General features: G+C 44.4%; 2 protein-coding genes across 3 annotated transcripts; both read left to right on the top strand.

Moving 5' to 3' along the window:
- Positions 1 to 6,373: 6,373 nt before the first annotated feature.
- On the top strand, positions 6,374 to 15,110 carry LOC124657977 (flowering time control protein FCA-like). 2 transcript variants are annotated; one of them, XM_047196433.1, is made up of 18 exons: positions 6,374 to 6,713; positions 7,385 to 7,455; positions 8,038 to 8,116; positions 10,327 to 10,409; positions 10,487 to 10,538; positions 10,988 to 11,055; positions 11,199 to 11,265; positions 11,345 to 11,424; positions 11,497 to 11,561; positions 11,649 to 11,711; positions 12,282 to 12,441; positions 12,515 to 12,580; positions 12,668 to 13,207; positions 13,386 to 13,562; positions 13,649 to 13,855; positions 14,063 to 14,122; positions 14,218 to 14,264; positions 14,880 to 15,110. In XM_047196433.1, exons 1-17 carry the CDS (start codon positions 6,374 to 6,376, stop codon positions 14,254 to 14,256), a joined length of 2,217 nt encoding a protein of 738 aa, XP_047052389.1. In that variant the 3' UTR covers positions 14,257 to 14,264; positions 14,880 to 15,110. The 2 variants fall into 2 exon arrangements, with proteins under 2 accessions (XP_047052389.1, XP_047052390.1); XM_047196434.1 differs by having other exon boundaries at positions 12,533 to 12,580.
- Positions 15,111 to 16,375: 1,265 nt separating this feature from the next.
- LOC124657841 (protein NRT1/ PTR FAMILY 8.5-like) lies at positions 16,376 to 19,749 on the top strand. Its single transcript, XM_047196328.1, has 6 exons — positions 16,376 to 16,729; positions 16,817 to 16,942; positions 17,021 to 17,238; positions 17,329 to 17,852; positions 18,632 to 19,167; positions 19,472 to 19,749. The coding sequence occupies exons 1-6, from the start codon at positions 16,696 to 16,698 to the stop codon at positions 19,708 to 19,710; spliced, it is 1,677 nt and encodes a 558-aa protein (XP_047052284.1). The 5' UTR covers positions 16,376 to 16,695; the 3' UTR covers positions 19,711 to 19,749.
- The last annotated feature ends 3,659 nt before the right edge of the window (positions 19,750 to 23,408 follow it).

The raw sequence follows: 23,408 nt of genomic DNA on the forward strand, positions 1-23,408 counted from the left end.
CATTAAAGAGGAGTCCATTATCTCGTTGTCTATGTTGTCCCGATATGGATGTCTAAGTTGAGAATAATCAAAAGCGAGAAATCCAATGCGAGCTTTCTCCTTAGACCTTTGTACAGGCGGCATAGAGGTACCCCTTTGTGACACTTGGTTGAAACATATGTTATGGAATGATAATCCATGTTAATCCAAGCTAATTAGGACAAGGTGCGAGCACTATTGGTAATCTATGCATGAGGCTTGCAACTTATAAGATGTATTATGCATAACACATATGATTTATTACTACCGTTGAGAAAATTGTTTCTATGTTTTCAAAATGAAAAGCTCTAGCATAAATATAGTAATCCATGCTTCCCTCTGCGAAGGACCATTCTTCTACTTTTATGTTGAGTCAGTTCACCTACTTCTTTCTATCTTAGAAGCAAACACTTGTGTCAACTGTGCATTGATTCTTACATGTTTACTTATTGCACTTGTTATATTGCTTTATGTTGACAATTATCCATGAGATATACATGTTACAAGTTGAAAGCAATTGCTGAAACTTATATCTTCCTTTGTGTTGCTTCAACGCCTTTACTAAGAATCTATTGCTTTATGAGTTAACTCTTATGCAAGACTTATTGATGCTTGTCTTGAAAGTATTATTCATGAAAAGTCATTTGTTTACCCCGGTCCAATTCTTTACATCCGAAATACAATCTACCGCAATTGTTCTTTACCGTTCTTCGCAAACAACCATCATCATCCACACTATACATCTAATCCTTTGTTTACAGCAAGCCGGTGAGATTGACAACCTCACTCGTTACGTTAGGGCAAAGTACTTTGATTGTGTTGTGCAAGTTCCACGTTGGCGCCGGAATCACTGGTGTTGCGCCGCACTACACTCCGCCACCAACAACCTTCACGTGCTCCTTGACTCCTACTGGTTCGGTAACCTTGGTTTCTTACTGAGGGAAAACTTACTGTTGTGCGCATCACACCTTCCTCTTGGGGTTCCCAACGGACGTGTCGACTACGCGCCATCAGCGACCACATCTTTACAACGCAAATTTGAAGAACTCCGACTCATTTAAAAGTATATTTGGGTTTTTAATGAGTTCCAAATCCTTGAAGGCATTGGATGGTCCTCAACTCGAACAAAGTGCACTAAATTTGCAAAAACTTTTACTCGGTCGGGTAAATCTGGTAAACCTGATACATGTGATGTTGAGTTGAATGCACTTATTTCCGGGTTAAGTGTTATGAAGTTCACTTTGCCAGATACTGATACACCAATGTTTGCTATGGAGATTTTTGAGTTTGTCAGAGAAGCGGACTGTTATCCTAATATTTCTATCGCTTATCGGCTCTTATTTACTATGCCCGTGACTGTTGCATCAGCTGAAAGAAGCTTTTCAAAGTTGAAATTATTGAAGAACTATTTGAGATCTGTTATGTCTCAAGAGAGGTTAAATGGTTTGGCAACTCTATGCATCGAGAAGAAGTTAGTGGACGAGATTGATATTGATTCCATCGTCGATGACTTTGCTTCTAGGAATTGGCGCAGAAAATTTTAAGGTATCATGTAAACATTATTATTTTTATATGAATATTGCAACTAGATATACTTAAAGTATTTATTTTTCATCATCTCATACATGCGGGTAATTTTTTTATAGTAATTAGTAAGAGGGGCCCAAAATTTTAGTTTCGCCCCGGGCCTTCGAAATCTCAGGACCGGCCCTATCAATCCATGCCTCTTCGGTGTTAAACGAACGAGTCCTCAAAGTTTATTTTTCACCCCAAGCAATCTATGAACTCGTGAAGGTGAACGCTCGAACTACGGGGAGGATGTCTATGGTATTCCTGGGCTGGTTAACTTGTTTGGAACAGAATCCCGTGGTTTGACGTCAAGCTGAAGTTTTGCCATTTTCATTAACTAGATGACACCCCGAACGTTGCTGCCGAAATTCTTAGCAAGATCTAGGAACATTTCTGAGCAGTAAGACAGCAATGAAACAATTACCAAACATGCGGGAATACTAATAATAGCTTCATTACGCAGGTGTCTAAAAATCATAAAATTCAGTAAAAATAGAATGCTAAATGTACCAACAACAACAACTGATAGGCTCGGGCCATATCCAGTACACGGTTAAGCTAGGAATACGATTACGTGTAAAAGATGTGGCTTCTTGTGTTTCGCACAACAATCATTAGTGGATGGTGCCGGTTTCTGATACATGCTTCCTGCAAGAGGAGACATGCCTATCATCAACAATGACAAAGACAATGAGAAATGCAACCGTAAACATCACGCATTATATGTGTCAAAACTCAAGAACTGATTTTGAGTGAAGACTTACTGGACATGGACAAAGCAAGTGTCATGGATATGCTAACTAGATATACCATGGTAGGACCTCGAATGCGTAAGCCCGTGTGACCCGCAGATGGTGGTGAGGCATATGGCCCAACCGAGCGGCCCGGATGCCGAAAATCAGCAAAGGTGGGATCTTGTCTCCGGAACGGATCCCACCTTCGGGGTATGCCAACGACGTAGAGATCCCACCTTTAGGGACATAACAACACAACTCACTGTAATTGCGCACTTATTGCCTTATAGTGAATTATAGCAACACGTATGATCTCGCCGCTCTTGCGAGGTCTGAAGCTGGGTAACTCGTGTGATCTCATCCCGGTGAATCCTCGCCCCATGGCTCCCCCCTCCCCTCCGTGAGGGACCCCTAACCAGAGTACCGTCGAATACGCAAACGACAGGCGGCGAGTAAACATGTCCTAGAAGATGAGATAGAAGTTACATGACTCCATTGCACAACTGCATGAAGAAGACTACCATGAATATTGCTTCTACATTTTGACAATTTTTTAAACACATGGCATACACCTGATTAAAGAAGAGTAGTTGCCTCCACTCCCATTGCTCTCGGTGAAGCCACTAACTCAACCAAATGTAGAAACCGTGGTAGATGAGAGTATGAGACATGGCGGAGAAGATCGCTTGCAAGCCGTTTCTCCCTAGGCGGTGCACAAGAGGTATTTGCCGGGCTAGATGCGCACCAACAAGTGTGCAATAGACCATCGTGGCAGTTGGGATGGTGTGGAGGTCGTACGCCTCCTGCCCTAAGTTGGGTTGAAGCGCCTATTCTCGTGCTCGCCATTTATCTCCACGTGCCATTTGTTGCAGTGCCGAGTGGAGGAACTGGATCGGTTTGCTTAAATGAAGGGAAGCCGAGGGAGGAAGGGGAAGCCGAAGCTGCCTTGTCGATGGGAAGACGAAGTGATTGGAAACATGGAGGACATTGGTGCCTTCCGTTACCAATGAAGGACTTTCGGTGGGGCCACAAACATGAAGTATTGATGCCTTCAATTACTAATCCTTCTTGAATCATGCTGCCTTTACACAATTTTTTTTTATATATAATCAAGCATGCATGCAATCAGCTGGTTGAATTGTGGTGTGTGTCCACCTCATGACGCTGGATGAAGTTGCAGAATGCAGACCATAGATTTCAAATCAGATGGATGAAATTATTGGGATGATGTGGCTGCACCAGATTTCATCTTGCAAACATTAAATGCTTGTTAGTGGGGATGAATTACATAGATATTACAGATATGGAATGAGTTTCATTGAAGATGGTGCCAGATTTGTCGGGGGATTAGAGTAGAATATGCTAAAAACATGCATGCACATTTTTTCTTTTGTTCTCCTACTATGGACTGTAACAACTATTTCTTTTGCCATTTTCTAGAGGAGTCGAGTTTGTGTGTGTGTCTTGCCTAGTGTCCTTTGGCAATTTTCTAGAGGGCTCGTTTTTGTGCATATGTCTGGTGTCTCTAGTTTGACCACAATACAACGTCATTTGTAAAAATAATGTTTCCCACCGTTTTGGAACAAGTATATAAGTACACTCTCTAGCTTTTCTTTGAGTTAGCTAGGATTTGGCTACTTTCAAAATTATTTAATTTCATCATTTCATACTTTGTCACCAGGTTTTTTTTACTAAACTTAGTGCAGCCAAAATAACGTCCAAGACTAAGCAATCTTCTTGGCATCGAGTGCACACCCCTACCAAACCACAATCAACTAGACTTCATCATATTTCGAAGTAAGTTTAGGATGAGGTTTCACATCCGCTGAAGCTATGTTTAGAATATAAAAGTAGACCATCGACAAATAATTTTATTTTACAAGGTTTAGAATATAAAGTTAGAGCACCCCTCCCCCAGGGCCGGTCCTATGTTTTCAAGGGCCCGGGGCGAAACAACAATTTAGGGCCCTAAGTACAACTATTAAAATTATTATTAAATATTGTTAATATATAATAACTATTAAGAGTAAATATGAAAATTATATTCAAACAAATAATTTTATAAAAATTTATAGATATTTGGTTAGATTATCAATATATACATATACGTGCTAGTTGACTTATTTTTTTCACTACTTGATGCATGTGGCCAGCTACGCCGTCTATGAATTTATTGAAGTCTTTTCTAAGCAACTCAGTCTCTTGCCTTTTGACGTGACATTTGTTGCAACTATAGAGCCATCAATTAGTCGCTTCCGCTCTTGTCTAGAAAACAATTGAACACTGCTGACTTCCAATAAAGAAAAAAATGTATTCGTACCTATTTATTTAAGTGAATTCAATTGTTCTGGATTCACGTGTATTTATATGCTAAAACATGTTTATAAGTGAATTCAGAGAAATCTATATCATTTAATTTGGGACAGACAAAGTATTAGAAATCAACACCCGGCAAAAAAGGAAATGCGTCATTTTTGTATTGAAGAGAAAAATGCGTAGATTGAGAGAATCCGGAAGCTTGATTCCCTGGATTGGTCGGTCTAGCCATGGGCCCCACTCCATTTAATCCCTTGTACTTTTTTTAGCGGAAAAGAAAGATTAATCCCTTGTACTTGGGTAAAGTGAAAAAAAAAACAAATTGACCAAACTAATAAGGCCCATCTAATCAAAGGAAAAAAGGCCCAAGATTAGTTCGCTCGTTAACGCTTCCTCTTGTTCCTCCGGTCAACTGTACAGTACGACGGAAAATTTTCCTCCTACCTCTCTAATGGCGCTGCATATGAATAACTAGATGGGACTTGGGGCCCCTTGGCTCCGGGGGCCCGGGGCGCCCGCCCCTCCCGCCCCCCCCCCTCGGGCCGGCCCTGCCCTCCCCCCTCCGAGTTCCTTTGCAAGCTCCGCCACTATTGTAGTGAGTTCGAAAATCGTGATAAAGTGTGCGAGAAGGAGAATATATTGTATTATTAGAAGAGAGGTATCTAAACAATCGAGAAGTAGCGAGAGGATCATACAATTACATCCACGACCTTAGGGGACTAGAAGGTCCCACCAGGATGAAGTACGCTCTTCTAAAGTTGGACATCCGTCGCTTATGGTTGTTAATTGTGATTTGGCAAAGTTTATTTGGCGTTGTATAAAGATAACCAAGAAATCATAACCATTTTATTTACACTTTGATTTTTTATAGGCTCATGAGAGAGTTTTCGTTGACATTTATGTGTCACACAATTTGGCTTGGCACCTTTTAGTTTTGATGCAATAAATATGGAAGGTATGTGCAAGAGTTAATCTCAGCAATATCCATTGTCATGGACTAGGGTTTTTAGGGAAAAGGGGGACACCGGTGGCTTCGTCGACGGGTTAGACAAAAAAAGGTATCCGACGTATATTGATGGTGGGCAAAGTCGCCGAAACAATTATGGTTACAACGGTTCTGCTATGAAACGAATATTGGATGCCCACTCCGACGGCTCCTCCTAGCCTTCAGATAGTAGGTTAGGTCCCGGAGGCCAACTCCGATCGGTTACAATTTACAATGTTGGTTTCTCTTTACAACGTTATTACTTGCCTATTTTATTTAGTTCATGGGCTTCGGATGCTTATGGACTTCAGGGGCTTCGGATACTCCTTCCTGGATCTACCAGAGATAGCCAATCTTGGGGACCAATATGATATCCCCATGTCAGTATGTATGTAAAAAATGATAAATGACTTTGCATCATACATCGAAAAAAAGATGAATGAATTTGCAACATACATACCTTCCATATTTATTGCATCAGAACTAAATGTGTCAAGCCAAATAGTACAAGATAAGTTCATTTTTGGGAATATTAAGCCAAGGGGAAGGACGTCCGTTGGAAAACCGAAAGGGCCCATACCGCCAGATTGCCTCACGGCTCGCTCGCCCGCCCATCCGATCCAATCTCTTTCTTTACTCGTCGTAGCCATTGCCTCTCCTCTTGACGAGGCGAACCAGAAATTCCACACGCCTCCTCGTGCTCGCTCGCTCGCGCGCCGCGTCAAAACCCTAGCCGCCTTCTGCCCGCAGCATGCACCGCGGCAACGACCGCTCCGGCGACCCCTCCGGCCCCGGGGCCGGCGGCCGCAGCGGCGGGGACGGCAGATTCGCGCGCGGGCCCTCACGCTGGTCTGGCGGCGGCGGCGGCGGGGGCGGGGGTAGCCCGGCCCACCGCTCCTCCTCCCGCGACGGCGGCGGCGGAGGCGGGAGGTTCCATCCGTACCGTGCGCCGTCTGAGTACGCCGTAGGCGTTAGTGGAACCGGAGGGTACAGAGGGGGCGGCGGCGGCGGCGGAGGCGACTTCGGTGAGGCGGATGGTGGGCAGAGGAACCGCTACGGCGGCGGAGGCGGAGGCCGTGGTGACTACTCAGGTTGGTTCAGAAACTTCTCTTCGGCGCTTTGACTTTATTTCTAGGTATTGCTGTGCTGTCTCTAGATTCGGAACTTTAGCTTGTTATTTTGGACCGCTGTGGAATAGGCGATGACATTGATTTTGCATGGCCTGTGGAGGATTGTACCTCGAATTCAGTCAGCTACTTTCAACTCGGCATAGCTGGCAAGTCAATGGTGGGGTGCGACAAAATTGCGCGTCCAAGTATGCACATCATGTATACGAACATGGCAAAACCACCCAACCTTGTTCATCAAGGGTGAACTTAGACCGGTCTTAGATGTATGTATGGTGTAATTTGCATGAGGCACGCAGCTGTGTTCCTTCTTTCGGTTAAATCACATAATGATATGGCCTAGGAGCGTATCTCATTCTGAAGCTTCAGACAAGCTATTGCAGTAAAATCAACTCCAGCTTGGTCATATCTGCTTCAGCTAAAACCCGAGTATCTGAATGTTGCGATTTCCCTCATATTATGCAGCTTATTTTTTCATTCACACCCATCCAATCAATTTAGTAAAACTGATGTTTGGTACAGATTCTGGTTATACTGTTTTATCTCATTGAACTCCAGTGGAGAAACGTTTGACCTTAGGCTTACAACCTTTCATCTTCGAGTTAATTGATTTTCCTGTGGAACATTTCCTGCAGATCACGACAACAAAAGCGGCCATGTTAAACTTTTTGTTGGATCAGTTCCGAGAACAGCAAGTGAAGACGATGTGAGTATAACTTTCACACGTAATGTAGTAGCTCCCCTTTCTTACCTGTAGATTTGTCAATACCTCTACTGTTCATTGCATGTTGATTTACCGTGCATAATCTCATGACTCGGAATGTTGCTTGGTTTTACAGTTATTTTAAGTTTGATCTTATTCATGAAACAATGTGAAGATTTGTAGAAGTCCCATAATTTAGCTTAGGAGATAAATGGGGCAATAGGATTTTTTTTTGCTAAGAAAATCTGATAATAGACTATCTACATTTTTTTAGAAAGCTAGCGTAAAGTTTTTAATTAGCTAAAGCTGTTTTTATCTAGCTAACGCTTATTTGCATAACTGATCTTTTTTTTTAAATCTCAGCTCCACTTGGAGCATTGTGCTTAGCCTTAATGTTATTTTGTCACAAGCTCACAAATTTGAAGATGAACGTAGTTGGGCCGTTTATTTACTTTTCTGTCTTTTCTCATTGACATTCTTTTGCTATGTTATTTCTTTTTCTCTTGTTGCTTATGCTTTTCTTTCTCTCGAGGATCGACATTTTTTTTTAATTTTGTTTGTGAAAGACCCTTCTTCTGTCTTCAGGTTCGACCTTTATTTGAGAATCATGGAGATGTTCTTGAAGTTGCTATGATCAGGGACAGGAAAACTGGCGAACAACAAGGTGAGCCAAAAGTATTTTTTCTTATTATATCAACATACCAGTATCTCTTTCTTTTCAGGTCTGAGAGTATCAGAAGCAACAAGGTTGCATGTTCTCTCAGTTAGATTTGGCGGTTGTTGATTTTTGTTAACTGCGCTCCCGTTCTGCTTACCTCCTCTGGGTTAGTAGAAGACAAGAAAGGGATCACCATACTGTCGACTGATCACTGTAACCTAACTAGACCATTCTGCTGCTAGATAAGGCAGCAGATTTGGACAAAACTTTGTTCAGGTCATAGCAATTATATGCATGTTCAATGTAGTTTGACCAGAAATAACTAAGGTTGCTGTTTCAATTTTCATCTATTTCGCTTGAATGTGATGCAGAAGACCAGTTAACCTTCTAATGAATTAAGGCCAACCTGTGATTCTTTTCCTTTCATGGTTTCAGCTTCTTTCTTTAATATACTTGTTATCATGAGTTGCACTGTATGGAATCCCTGGTTGAATCCCTCAATGCACAATTGGTTGCCTGGTTGGATGATGCTGTGTGGTGTTTTACTGACTTATCTAAATTGATGTGATGTTACTCGTTTTATGTTGGGATATTGTGGTTGCATGCCAAATCTGGAGCTGTCCTTTGATTGGCAATATTATGCCTTTGTTCAGTTCAACTATACTTGATCGCTCTGCTGCCAGCCGCTTGGTTGCCCTGAACAAAACGTATCTCCTGAGTTTTGGTTGTTTGGTTGTGCTACGCTGTGGCCCTGTGCAGTTTTGAATGTTTGTGTGTGACAGTGGAAAGTGGTTGATCCACTTACCGTTGGTAGTATTATCTGATACCGCTGAAGTCTGGCTTCTGATGGTTCTGCCGTTCTTGTTCTTTCACCTTACATTGTCGCACAACAGAAATCTTGGTTACTTGATTTTCTTTTGTACCATTACATTATGCTGACATGGACTACCAAAGTTATGCTCACTGTATGTGATTATGTACCCCGGCATAATTTATGTATGTCATTCACGTGGAGTCTTCCACCTGAACTGTTGGGCTCACAGGTTCATGCTGCGTGTAACTGTTGCATTCCGAATTAGCCACACAGATGATACAAATGCTATATCCTATGTGAAGTCCTTGGACTTGACCTGAGGTTGCTGCGTTCTTCGAAATGATTGGTGAAACATATGTCCTTATCTGGGAAAATTTGGGCTGAATCCTGTTTCTGGACCCTTGTCATATGTGTGTGTGTATGGGTTATATCAACACTCGGAGCTATTGGAGCTGTATGGCTGAGCAAAAGATTTCGCTTGAGCTATGATATTGTTGATATATTTTGATTACCATGCATGATTTGGTTGTCATCTTGAGTGTGTCGACTGACAGTTGTGTGTACACAAGTCTTGCTCATGTTATTAACGTACTGCAGCGTAGCTTTGGTTGACTGTGCTTTAGTGTTCAGCATGTAGTGGTATATTTGAGATGCTCTGCTGTGACAGGTTCTTATTATCCTTTGATGTATCAACTTGGTACACCATAAGAAATGGTTTGTACAATTGTGGGTGCCCCTTCACTGTATTTCTAGAATGTGAATATGGGCCAACCTTAGAAGTTTGTCTGGTTTTCCTAATGGCCTGCCTCTTATCTCATGGGAATTTAAGCTTCTTTGTAGCTGATACTGTCTACACGACTGAACAATTTCTGTGCACACACTGTAATTACGGTGGATTGGTTATACATGGTGCTTTATGTGAAGCACACGCTTCTCTTTATTGCGAGTAATTCACTTCATGTTTGTTCTTGTATTCTGGTGACGCCAGTAATGTTTCATCATGGGATCTGGTTTGTCTTCTGAAATCTTAGTGCACCTTGCAGTCAGCTGGAGCGTTGTAAAAATAACACTCGTGTTACGTCTGAAATTGTGCTTGATGTTGCAAAGTACAGCCCAATTGATACGTTGACTTGTCTACATGCTGTTGTATGTTTTTTCTTATTCAACGTTTCTGTGCTTGTTTTGTTGATTGACTTCTGCTTCTGGACATTGGAAGTGGTGGACACTGTTTTTCTTGGTCAATGTGATCTTGAGCTTTATTACCTGTTTGAAAACAACCTCCTTATTTCCTTCTCTTTACTAACTTTACTAGGTTTTTTTTATTGCATCTACATTATATCAAACCGAAACACGCAGAAAATTGTAATGCCTTGTGATGAAATCAATATGTTCGCATTTGCAGGCTGTTGCTTTGTTAAATATGCGACTTCCGAAGAGGCTGAGAGAGCCATAAGAGCTCTTCATAACCAGTGGACTATACCTGGGGTAACTAGTTTTTGTTGGCCATCTGTTTAATGTCATTCTTTTGTCTGCAAATTATTGAATGTATCTGTTTCTGTCAGGCGATGGGCCCTGTTCAGGTTAGATATGCCGACGGTGAAAAGGAGCGTCATGGTAATAATTCAGAGTACCTTTGTTACATATTAGCTTGCCTATTAGTGGCATTTGTGCCATTTCTCCAGTTATTGTCTTGCAACTATATTACAGAGTTTGTTTGCTATGATTTTTCAACATAATCCTTTTGACTGGCTGTTCAAAAAGCAATTAGCAAAAGGAAGCTTGCGATCCAGATTCAGCTGCACTGGATATAATGATATACCTGAATACATATCATGCCTTTTTTCACAGTAGCAGACTTCTCATATTCCTTTTTTCCATTGGTTCAACATCCATACGTTTGTCCTATTCAAACTAGTACTGACTGATAAGAATCTTAATTATTTTATTCCGAGCTTGGCTAAAGAAAATTATTGTGAGAACTAAGTTATGCTTGACTTGTATCTTCAGATCATTTCCTTGATTTACTTATTGATGATTAATTTTTTTGTCCACTAATTTGCTAGGGTCCATTGAGCACAAATTATTTGTCGCATCACTAAATAAGCAGGCAACTGCAAAGGAGATTGAAGAGGTAAGGGACCATTTCTTTTTTACTTGATAGAAGTTTTCTTGGTTGAAAGAATATCTTGGTGTGGGGAACTTCTCATCTATCTGTAACCATTGATGTTTTAGCAATTGCATATTAAATTGAATCTGCGCTCATTTTTTTAATAGATTTTTGCTCCTTTTGGTCACGTGGAAGATGTTTACATTATGAAAGATGGCATGAAGCAGAGCCGAGGTTTATAAGATTCCTTTCCCCGCTCCTTCAATCCACTTTTCTGTTCCAACTTCTGTTGTCACATATTGATAACTTGCAGGTTGTGGCTTTGTCAAATTCTCATCAAAAGAACCTGCACTTGCGGCCATGAATTCTCTTAGTGGGACTTACATAATGAGGGTAAATATTTGTGCCAAGCCGACAAATTGTGCATTTTGCCTTTTGAACTTACTGTATCCATTGTGTTGATAGGGGTGTGAACAACCATTAATAGTTCGATTTGCTGATCCTAAGCGGCCTAGACCTGGAGAATCAAGGTGGTTAAGAATGCATATTTGTTTTGCTTATATTCTAACTCTGCACTATTTCCCGTTGCTGCTGTCTGAATTATCTTGTTTGGTTAGGGGTGGCCCTGCATTTGGAGGTCCCGGTGTCAGTCCTCGATCTGATGCAGCACTTGTTATCAGGTTTGATTTCCTCTTATTTGAACCTTTAAATTGAAGAAGAATTGATTGGTACTAGATTGTAAGTGAAAATAATTTCATATGGTTAACCTGACTATGCGTGCGTTGAGTTTGTATTTCTGACTTGGGCTGCATTTTGCATGTTCTAACTTCTAAGTCAAGATTTAATGCGTATTTTGATTTGATGACAATAATCGCTGAATCTATCCAGTATTCCTCATGTATCACCTATGAAATATGACCTCATGTACAACTTAATAAAACCGTTAGTCCACTATAACTGTCGTTAATTACCAGTACCACACTTAGGGGGCTAGTTGTACTTTCAAATTGCCAAAAGCATTAAATAAATAGTACATGCAGTAATTCCTGAAAGAATTGCAAGAGTCAGATGATATGTATCAGAAGGTAAAGTGTAATGCTATGAATAACGTACTGTTGGATGATATAGAATTGTCGTTTCATGTTTTCTCGCTTTCTAGCTGATGCTCTAGTATAGTCTGTTAGACTAAGAATAATCCTACTTAAAGTCTTAAACCATTCAATTCATTGCTAATCATTTTCCGTACTTAGGCCGACTGCCAATCTTGATGAGCCTAGAGGTCGACATATGCCTCGTGACGCTTGGCACCCTTCAAGCCCAAGCTCAGTGGCATCTCATCAGTTTAATAACTATGGGTCGGACAATCCTATGGGCATAATGGGTGGCACTGGTACATCAGCAGCAGATAATGTACGGTACAAGCCAAACCTTTACTACACTGTTGCCTTTTCGTGGCCCATTTACTTACCTTTAATCATCATAGGGTGCTTTTCGGCCTCAGATGTTTCCTGGGAATGGTCAGACAGCTGTGCCGACGTCATCTCATATGGTACTGGCATATTACTTCTGATGTTTGTGGATTGCCTTTGATGGAAATTGTTCCATGTCCGTGGCCATGACAATTCTTACTTTGTAGGGCATAAACACTTCTTCATTACAAGGGCATCATCTAGGGGGGCAGCAGATCCCGCCCTTGCAAAAGCCACCTGGACCACCACACAATTTCTCTTTACAATTGCAGAATCAGCAGGGGCAGCATTCCTTGGTGCCTGGTTTGTTTGGCCAGAATGTACCATCTATGCAATTACCTGGCCAGCTTCCCACATCACAGCCATTGACGCAGCAGAATGCTTCTGCAGGCGCTCTACAAGCGCCTCCAGCCATACAGTCCAATCCCATGCAATCGGTTCCTGGACAACAGCAACTTCCGTCCAATGTGGCACCACAAATGATGCAACAACCAATCCAGCAGATACCATCACAAGCACCACAGTTGCTACTCCAACAGCAGGCAGCTATGCAGTCCAGTTATCAATCTTCGCAGCAGGCGATTTTTCAGCTTCAGCAACAGCTGCAGCTAATGCAACAGCAGCAGCAACACCAGCAGCAACCTAACCTCAATCAGCAGCAACCTAACCTCAATCAGCAGCAACATACACAGATTTCTAAGCAACAGGTAATTCCTAGGAACTAACCTAATGAGAAGATGCTTCTTTAATATCAGAATCCAAAATCATTTCTGCATGTTTATTTTTCTGTTCTGCTTCCTTTCCTTGCCACTGATGTTCTCCATCTGTCTTTTGTATTATGTGTTCACATTCAACACAAGTTCAAAGTTTTTGTGGACTGTGCAGGGACAGCCAAATCAATCCAGTACCCCTGGTGCTCCAGCTGCCATGATGCCGTCAAACATTAATGCAATTCCACAGCAGGTCAATTCACCTGCAGTTTCTTTAACTTGCAATTGGACGGAACATACCTCCCCCGAAGGTTTTAAATACTACTACAATAGTATTACTCGAGAGAGTAAGGTGAGGGATTAATACTTACCGTATCACTTATCATCTCGAAATTTGAGTTATTGGGATTTTTGTTCTCACGAGCTTTTGTGTTGTAGTGGGAGAAGCCTGAAGAGTATGTACTGTACGAGCAACAGCAACAGCAGCAGCATCAGAAACTTATTTTACTTCAACAGCACCAACAAAAGCTTGTTGCGCAGCAACTTCAGTCACCTCCTCAGGGTCAAACAATTCAATCTATGCAATCTATCCAACAACATCCTCAGTCACATCAAGGACATAACCAGATGCAGATGAAACATCAGGTGCCCATTCAGTTTCCTTAGTTGTAATTGTAGGGAATGTGAACTTCTCCATAAAAATAATAATATATGCTTCTGTGGTGCGTTGCATTTGTGTCCCACAGCACTTTAGATAACAATTAAGGAAATATGATCACATCTTTGTCCTTTCTAATTGTTGCCACAGTTGAAACTTTATTTCTGGGATCTGAATTTCAAAATTCTGTACAGGAATTAAACTATAATCAGTTGCAGGCAACTGGCAATATTGATCCCAATAGGATCCAGCAGGTATCTTTTGTAATATTTAGATTTAGACCGCACAATATCTTTGCATGGATTAAGAATTTCACTCAACATCATTTATTTTGGTGGCTTCATATTAGGGAATTCAAGCTGCTCAAGAGCGTTCATGGAAAAGTTGAGACTGCTGGTGAGCAATATTATCTGGTGCATTCACGTGATAAGCTAGCTATTTGTTTTCTTTGCAAACTACTCCCTCCGTTCTGAAATAGTCTACATTCTAGCCCCAAAATTTGTTCTCAAATACTCTACATTCTAGCTTTTAGTCAACAACAACACTAAAAATGAAGTGGCTTTGCACTCTTTATTGGACGTTGGTATTTTCAATGTAGTTTGGATTGGTTGTTGGCATATTTAAGTAGTACTAATAAATGCAATGCTAGTTTGTCTCATTTTTTCTAGAATGTAGACTAAATCAGAACGGAGGGAGTATCTGTTTGATGTTCTACCCTTCGAAATTTGCTGCTGATCAAAATTTACAATGGATCTATGGCATGTTAAGTAAAATAATCCCTCCGTTCCAAATTAATTGACACAGGTTTGTTTAGATATGCATGTATTCAGACAAATCTGCGTCAATTAATTTGGAACGGATGGGGATCCATTCAGGGAAAAAGTAGAGAACTGGAGGGATCTTAGCTTTACATTGCATTTTCTGTGTTGCGTTCTTGAGCAGATATTGCGCCAAAGCAGTTATGTGCGTCCTCAGGCATTTACATCTCCCATTGATTTTCTACCTTTGCAGGTGAATACATGTTGAGGTGTCAGTCAAGGCTCAGAAATGAGCTCCAGCCAAGCCTGCCGATTCCATGCGTGAGAGTGATGGCTCTTGCGGTCATTGTAACTGGATTTAGCTTAGATCGCAGCCTAGATCGTAGATCCCATCTGTGTAAAATATTTGCAGTCTAGGCCTTGTATCACTGTAACATTGCTGATTAGAATATCATTCCTGTATCTGTTTCCTCGCTTTTCTTTATGGCAGGATGTGCTGTCTCATTTACATTAATTTTTCCTCCACCTGTTATGTTGGAGCTGCGTGAATTGCTGGCTCGTTCTTTTTTTCTTCGGAACACTTGAGTTCTTTGAACAGCCAAATAGTGCTTGGAGAAGGGAACTCAGGCAACCATCTTTTTTATGTTCTATTCGTTCGCAAAACAAGGCCTATGTTGTTTCAGTAAGACAACAAACTAGTTGGGGAAACTAGTTGCGGAATATCCCCTCTCGACATGGACGGGCTAGGTTGGGTCTGCCATATATCTCGAGCCCAACAAAGCAATACCATACTTCATTTTGGTGAAGCTTGGCGGACAACCAAAGTTTCTGTAGATTCCTCCTAAGAGCATGTCTAATAGATCCCCTAAAAGGCTCAACTCCGTAAAATAACCGCATGTCTAATAGACCCCCTAAAAAGCTCAACTCCGTAAAATAACCGCCGATATACGGGGTAGAGTTCTACCTGGCCGTCTAGCAGACCCTGTAAATCATTCTCCCGTATCTAATTTTTTCAGTTTTGACTATGGGGCGGCTCCTCGCCCCCTACAAGTACGGGGTGGGAGGCTGAATACGCGCTGAACTTTCAGGAAATCGCAACTGCTTCCACCTCGTTGACTCTCCTGCACGCACCCAATCGCGCCAGTCGTGATCCTACACGCACCCAATCGCGCCATGCCCTGCACCGGCCTTCGGCCGCGCCCTGCCTGCGGAGTCCCACGCCTGCGACGCCCTCCGGTCCCGCATCCTGGTGCGCCACGCCGCTGTCGATCTGCAGTTGCGCGGGCGTGCTCCGCCATGGAGCCCCGCTGGTGCTCCCATATGCGCGCGTGGTGGGTCTCCCCTGCCTTCGGCGACCACGCCTGGGCGCGGCTGGTGTGCGCACGCGACCCGGGACCAAGCGACGGCTGCTGGCGCTCGTCCGCGCCTCGCGTCGGTCGCGGCAGGGGGCCGAGGCGGTGTCCCGCGACGGGGGCCGTGGCGGGCGGGGGCGGCCGGCCCACGGCCGGTGGCGGCGGCGGTCGGCCGGGGCGGGGCAGGGGCAGGGGCAGGGCTGGAGGAGGAAGGAGAGGAGGAAGAAGAGGAAAAAAAGAAAAAAAAATTAATTTAGAATATGCCCTTTTATAGTTTAGGGATACATGGTTTACTAGCTCAGACGAGTTTTCGGCCGATCGAAATTGAATACAGGGCCCTATACTCGTGTTATGCGGGGCAGGAATTTAGAGGATACATGCTCTGAACTGAAAACGATTTCCACCGAGAGGACATCCCATCTGCTTCCTTCGGTTTCTTCGGTTCCTCTCCTCCAAAGACAATGATCATTTACCACCGCACCAGGTCTCTCTCTCTCTCTCTCTATTACCACCGCACCAGGTCTCTCTCAGTCTCTCTCTCTGCAGATTTTCGCAAAATTGATCCGAAACAAACTTGAATCATTCAGATTATCAGCCAATTCTTTATCCGGTGATTTGAGTTCTCTCTGGAGTCATTGGAACTTGGAAGCGAAAAGATAACTTTTGTTGCTTACCCTCCTATGTACTGCAGTTGGAGATACCCAAAAGTGATCAGGCATGGAAGCAGGCGATGAGGAGAGACCCTTGCTGCATCCCATACCTCCCGATCTTGCACGGGCAAGTATAAACCAGAGTTCGATTTCATATACGCACTCTCTCAGTTGAACTTAGCTTTTACCCTATCGTCAATTCGTCATGCAGGATGGGGATATAAGCCATACTGGTGATGGAACAGTTGATGCTAATGGACTGCCTGCTGTTAAGACGAGCACAGGGAACTGGAGAGCATGCTTCTTCGTTTTAGGTACTGCTGCACAATTAACGCTCATCATTTTTCTTCTCGAAAAGATATCGGTGCTCAGTATTGTGCTCTTTGCTCTAGGTATCGAGTTCAGCGAATGCCTGGCCTTCTTCGCGATATCTAAGAACTTGGTCACCTACCTCACCAGCGTGCTCCAAGAAAGCAACGTCGACGCAGCAAGGAACGTGTCTACTTGGATCGGCACGACATTCTTCACGCCACTCGTCGGAGCTTTCTTGGCAGACACATATTTGGGGAGATACAAGACGATAGTGGTTTTCCTCTCGGTCTACGTCGTTGTAAGTGCATCAGAGAGTCCCGGGGGGCACCATCTCCCCTTTCTGAAGGAAAAGTGTGTGTCCAGCATTTCTGATCATTTTCGTTGCTAGGGGATGCTTGTGCTGACGGTTTCTGCAGCACTGCCATGGATGCTGCAATCCTCCAACCAAGTCCGCCGTGTCGCCGTCTACTTAGGACTCTATCTTACTGCCCTTGGCAACGGTGGCATCAAGCCCTGCACCTCTGCCTTCGGCGCCGACCAGTTCGACGTCTCCGACCCGGCGGAGCGCATGATGAAGGGCTCTTTCTTCAACTGGTACTACTTCTCGATCAACGTCGGCTCCCTTCTGTCGACCACCGTGCTAGTCTGGGTGCAGGACAATGTCGGCTGGGGAGTCGGCTTTGCGGTCCCTCTGCTCCTCATGAGCCTCGGCTTCGGGGTGTTCCTCGCCGGCAGGAGTGTGTACAGGTACAAGAGGCCAGGAGAGAGGAGCCCCATGGCAAGAGTCGCCCAAGTTGTTGTTGCCGCTACCAGGAATTGCCGTCTGGACTTGCCCGATGATTGCTCTGCCCTGCATCAGTTGCCTGCGCCATCAGAGGCTGCCTTCCAGGTTCAGCATACCAATCAGTTCAGGTAGGTTTGAAAGCTCATGTTACTTTTTATGTCTGGAAAATTTATTGTTGCACGGCGTGATGGTGGTGCACTTTCTTGGCGCTATATATATGCTACGAACAAATTGCATATCTTTTTTTTTTAGAAAATCAGTCCTTTGCTTTTATGAAGCAACCAAGTGTTTACCAACGTTTCACACCAGCTTTATTAGAAAGAAACTCAAACCTGGAGCGCAACTCCAGCAAACACCTCCAGGCACACAAGGGACAACCCCACTGACAACAACACTACAACGCAAAGGCACCAGGGCCAGCCTAACAAGATAAGAAACTACTGAACATCAGGAAGCTACACCTGAGCCACGAAACAACACAAGAAACCAATCCCTGAGACAGTCAAGAATAAAAAGACCGAAGCTGAGAACAAAAAAACTCCCATCCACACTAGGATAACAAAACCGAAAAAGGATCACTTAAGTATTTCTTCGATGGAGAAGACAGCAGCCGTTTCTTACATCGCCCCGTCCAGTGGAAAACCTCATGCATTCTAGGCTTCCCACCCAGATAATAATTTTTTCTCCACTTTAAAAATTAAACTCCATGGCCCAATTTGCATCCTAATCTCTGAGACATTTCCTCGGACCTCTGATACAGAAATTACAACAATTAGCTACTGAACCACCACCTTTATAACTATTAAGTAACTCCAACCATTTATAAAACCAGAACCCTTTGAAATCAGCAGACCTGTCTTTGGAGATAAAAATCGGTTTGATTTCTTCTTAATGCTTTCCTCTCCAGATTTTTGGACAAGGCTGCCATTGTCCCACCACCGACGTCGGACAAGAAAGGCCAGTGGAGGCTATGCACGGTGTCTCAGGTGGAGGAGGTGAAGAAGCTGCTGCGGCTGTGCCCCGTGTGGGCATCCTTGGTGGTGTTCTTCATGGCCACGTCGCAGATGTCATCGACCTTGATCGAGCAGGGCATGGCGATGGACAACCGCCTGGGCGCGTTCGCCGTGCCGCCGGCCTCTATGGCTGGCTTCGACGTGCTCGCCACGCTCGTACTGATCCCAGTCTACGAGGCCGTGCTGGTGCCCCTGGCCCGGCGGGCCACCGGCGAGGACCGGGGCCTCTCGCAGCCACGGCGCATCGGCGTCGGCCTCGCGCTGTCCGCGCTCGCCATGGCCTACTCGGCGCTGCTCGAGAGTAAGCGGCGGCTCGCGGCCGGCGCGGTGAGCATCGTGTGGCAGGCGCCGGCGTACGCCGGGCTGGGCGCCGGGGAGATGTTCGCGGTCATCGGCATGCTCGAGCTCTTCTACGACCGGGCCCCGGACGGCATGAGGAGCCTTTTTTTCGATAAAGGATGCTTTATTACTTCAAGAAGCAATTACATCCAGATCTCCGCGATAACTAGTGACGCACACAGCCGCTTGTTTGTCTCAAGTCACCAAAGTTACATAAAACAAAAAGAGGCGAAATACATATCTGAACGATGAATTATATAACGCCTAAGAGCTAGGTGGAGCTTCTATCCGTAGACTATGCTGCCACCCATGTAGGGAAAAAGTATCCCTCGCCGTATCCTCCAACCGTGTACAGACCTCCGTAAACAGGTCTCGGTTCTCCTCCCGCTGAACAGGCATGAGGAGCCTGTGCACCGCGCTCGCGCAGCTAGCTGTCGCAGTGGGGAACTACCTCAACTCGGCTGCACTGGGCGCCGTGGCGTTCGCCGGGTGGATCCCTGAGGACCTCGACAAGGGCCACCTGGACTACTTCTTCTGGGTGATGGCGGTGCTCGGCGTCTTGAATCTTTTGCAGTTCTTGCTCTACTCCTCCGTTCCGGCCATGAGGCACAGCAGTGGTAGCACAACTTCCTGATGTTAAGAGCCAGATAGATCCGCATACACGCACACACACACACACACACACACACACACACACACACACACACACACTCTAGCAGCAGCTATTACAAGGATTTGATAGGCAATTTGGATACAAGATGAAGAAGCAGAAAGAGTACGAGGCATCAAATCCGAGGTGGGAGAGAAGAGCCGCCTGATCCCAATGGATAGCATTGTCTTCTCCCTCCTATACTAGTAGTGCACATGTAATGCACGTGTAACATTAGGATGAATCTACATAAGCCATCTTTCTCAAGCACGATCGACAACAAATAGGCCAGATTAAAAGAACTGTTTGCATGCACACACAAATGTTATCTCACCCCGTTTTATTCAGCCTTCCGGAAAAGAAAAAGAAAGATATTTCCATCTATGCTTGATCTCTATCAAGACGTTTTCAAAAAACAAATATAACATATACTCCTTGATTCAGAAAAAGTACTGAAAGTAACATGTTATTGTTAATACATTTGATTCAGAAATGTATATCCTAAAGTTGGAAATAATTTGATTAGCTTTTTTTTTTTACAATTATGTTCCTGTAAAGGATTCACCTAAGAACAGATTACATCAAAAAAATAGTACTGAACAACATCTTAGAGAAAGGCTTGGAGAAGAATGGAGATAACAATATAACATCAGTAGTGAAAATTTAAATTTCCAAATTATAGCACAACAATCAAGTAGGCATCATGGATGAAATATCAGCACATGAACTTTGGTGTGCACGCACCTATATGCGAAGTCAAAACTTTTGAAATTATTAAAGATACATAGAAGTATGTACATAGCATACGGCCAAAGATAAGCTAGTCAATTATCATTGTCTTTTAAAATCAACGGTGATGCAGGGGTGTTTAAAAATAGAGTATTTTGCTAAAAAAATCACGCCGGAGTCATCTATAGTATCATTAGATAATCTAACAGAAATTATAAACTTACAGAAACATGCGTCTAACCCAAACAATCGACATTGCCTATCCAAAAGCATGGAAAACATGTAAAACAATTGAAAGTATGTCAATATTACAGCACATTTCTCTGAAAAACTGAAGCTAGCAAATGTCATATCAACAGAGGAAGCTAATGCAGCGGTAGAAAACCTGGGACAGACAACTCAATGCAAAATGGTTTGGTGCAACAGGTAGAGATGGTACTTTTGTCTAGCTGAAAACATGGGGTAAAAGACCACTTGAATGGAGCATCAAGAACAACCGGCAATGCACACACATCCAAATAAAAAACCATTTGAAAATATATGCATCAATATAAGAATAATCAGGCAGAAGGGAATTCATCACCATGGTAACAGAAATGGCAATGGAAGGAACAAGAACCTGTGTACCAGATTATAAACCCAATATTGGTACCGATTCCGCAGAATCGCAAACCTGCAGAGAGACACTGCAGCGGTTCATTAGATGGAAATCTTGTTTACTCGTTGAGAGTAAAATATGAAAAGAAAGGGCAATGAACTAAATTAAGTTCCTTATGAGAATAGAACAACTATGCAGGCGTCCAAACAATTTAACCTGGACATAACCAAGTATTCGATCGTGCACACCCATGTTTTTATTCCGATCGTTTGGTTTTGAAGGGAGGGGCACGAAGCTCCGTTCTTTCTTGCCTTCAGGTGATTTTTTGGTCCATGGGGCTATCCAATTGATCATTACATAGATTTTCATGAAATTACAAAGATTAGAGTGACTCACAAATGAGTCAACAATAATCTGTAGTGTCGGGTATAATGTTGGATTGGATCTCTCCAGTCCAGCTGACATGAAGTGCGAGAATAAGAAAATAAAAATACATTTATTGCTGTTAGTGATGTATAGACTCCTTTACTGTATATTTCTACTATATGAGGGATTTCCCTGCATATTGTATCTCCTGTACATGTACTGGCCTTTGGCCCACAAGTGAATACCAGTTGCTCATTCACAACATGGTATCAGAGCTACTGGTTTAGCTGTTTGCACGCTGCAACTCCGTGCTCGATCCGCGCCGCCGCCGATGATCTTTCTGGCCACCGCTGCTCCACTTTCTCCTTCCTCCCCCGTTCTTGCCGGGATCCATTTTCGTTGGTTTTGAGCTCCAAATCGAGCTCGGGCCGTCCCCGCCTCCGGCCAGCTCGCTCCGGCCTGCCACCGCCCCGGCTGGCCCCGTTCCCGGTCGTCCCTGACCCGGCCGGCCTCTTCACCGGCGTGCAGCAGCAGCTCCGGCCGGCCCCATCTCCGGCTAGCTCGCCCCGGCCGGCTCCGCCCCGGCCGGCTCTGCCTCCGGCCGGCCTTGCTCCGCCCCGGCTCGCCCCGCCCCTGTCCGATCTTGCTACAGCCGGTGCTGTCTCTGTCCAGTTTTGCCAGATCTAGATCTGGTTCAAAAAAAAAAATCATGGCGTCCTCCGCGTCTGGCTATGTCAGTATTCCTCGGTGCCCAGTGTCCTTTGACGGCACCAACTATGGGGAGTTTGCTGCCTTTATGCGCATCCACATGCGTGGTCTTCGGTTGTGGGGTGTTCTTACCGGCGAGGTCCCATGTCCGCCGCATCCCACTGCTCCTGTGCCTCCTACACCACCGCCGGCACCACAGGCCCCGGCTGATGATGCTCCTCGAGGCTGCTCGAGAGGCAGCCAGGTCTGCCGAGCTTGCTGGTGATGAGGCATACGGGCAGCATGTACTTGCTTGCTCAGAGACTCTTGGTTCCTATCGGGATAGTCTGGCGGCTTTTACTTAGTGGTGTGATGAGAATGCTAATGCTGCTACTATTCTTTCTCAGAGTATTCAGCCACAATTTGTTTCTGAGTTTATGGGTCTTGCCACCGTTGTCGAGCTGTGGTCTCACCTTCGGCAGCTGGGGATTCTCTCGTATTTATCCGTGTTGCGTCGGAGCATGGTCTTCAGCAGGGTGACTCTACTGTTGATGAGTTCTACACCCAGAGTACGGCGATTTGGCGCCAGCTTGACTCCCTTCGCAGTGCTGTCTGTGATGCGTGCCAGTGTTGCCGGACAGTACGTTCAGATATGGATTTTCAGAGGATCCATGAGTGATCTTGGTCCTCTTCGCTACTTTCTTGGGCTTGAGGTTTCCTCTACCTCCGATGGCTTCTATATCTCCCAGGAGAAGTATATTCAGGTCCTTCTCACTCGTGCCGCTCTTGGTGATGAGCGCACTGTCGAGACTCCTATGGAGCTCAATGTCCGTCTCCGTGTCACTGATGGAGATCCTCTTCCGGACCCGACTCGCTATCGTCACTTGGTTGGGAGCCTTGTCTACCTTGCTGTCACCCGTCCTGACATCTCCTACCCGGTCCACATTCCGAGTCGGCTCATGTCCGCTCCCACTAGTGTCCACTATAGTCATATCCTTCGTGTCCTCCGCTATATTCGTGGCACTATCTCCCGTCGTCTTTTCTTTCCTCGTTCCAGCCTCCTTACGCCTCCGGACCTACTCGAGATGCTACCTGGGCTAGTGATCCATCGGATCGCAAGTCTCTTTCTGCTTACTGTGTTTTTCTTGGTGGTTCTCTCATTGCTTGGAAGATCAAGAAGCAGGTTGCAGTCTCTCGTTCGAGTGTCGAGGCTGAGTTGTGAGCGATGGCTCTCTTGACGGCAGAGGTGACTTGGTTACGCTGGTTACTTGAGGACTTTGGTGTTTCTGCTGACGTACCGACT

This window comes from Lolium rigidum, chromosome 5, assembly GCF_022539505.1.
Source record: "Lolium rigidum isolate FL_2022 chromosome 5, APGP_CSIRO_Lrig_0.1, whole genome shotgun sequence".
In the NCBI taxonomy this organism is placed as follows: Eukaryota; Viridiplantae; Streptophyta; class Magnoliopsida; order Poales; family Poaceae; genus Lolium; species Lolium rigidum.

Excerpts from the sequence above, each read along its gene's own strand:
- LOC124657841 (XM_047196328.1), top strand. The coding sequence starts at position 16,696 with ATGGAAGCAGGCGATGAGGAGAGACCCTTGCTGC. Across the intron at positions 16,730-16,816 it reads TGAGGAGAGACCCTTGCTGC|CCTATCGTCAATTCGTCATG; the intron begins ATCCCATACCTC and ends CTTAGCTTTTAC. Across the intron at positions 17,239-17,328 it reads TCCTCTCGGTCTACGTCGTT|GGGATGCTTGTGCTGACGGT; the intron begins GTAAGTGCATCA and ends TTTCGTTGCTAG.
- LOC124657977 (XM_047196433.1), top strand. The coding sequence starts at position 6,374 with ATGCACCGCGGCAACGACCGCTCCGGCGACCCCTCCGGCCCCGGGGCC. Across the intron at positions 10,410-10,486 it reads ACCAGTGGACTATACCTGGG|GCGATGGGCCCTGTTCAGGT; the intron begins GTAACTAGTTTT and ends TGTTTCTGTCAG. Across the intron at positions 11,266-11,344 it reads TGGCATGAAGCAGAGCCGAG|GTTGTGGCTTTGTCAAATTC; the intron begins GTTTATAAGATT and ends GATAACTTGCAG.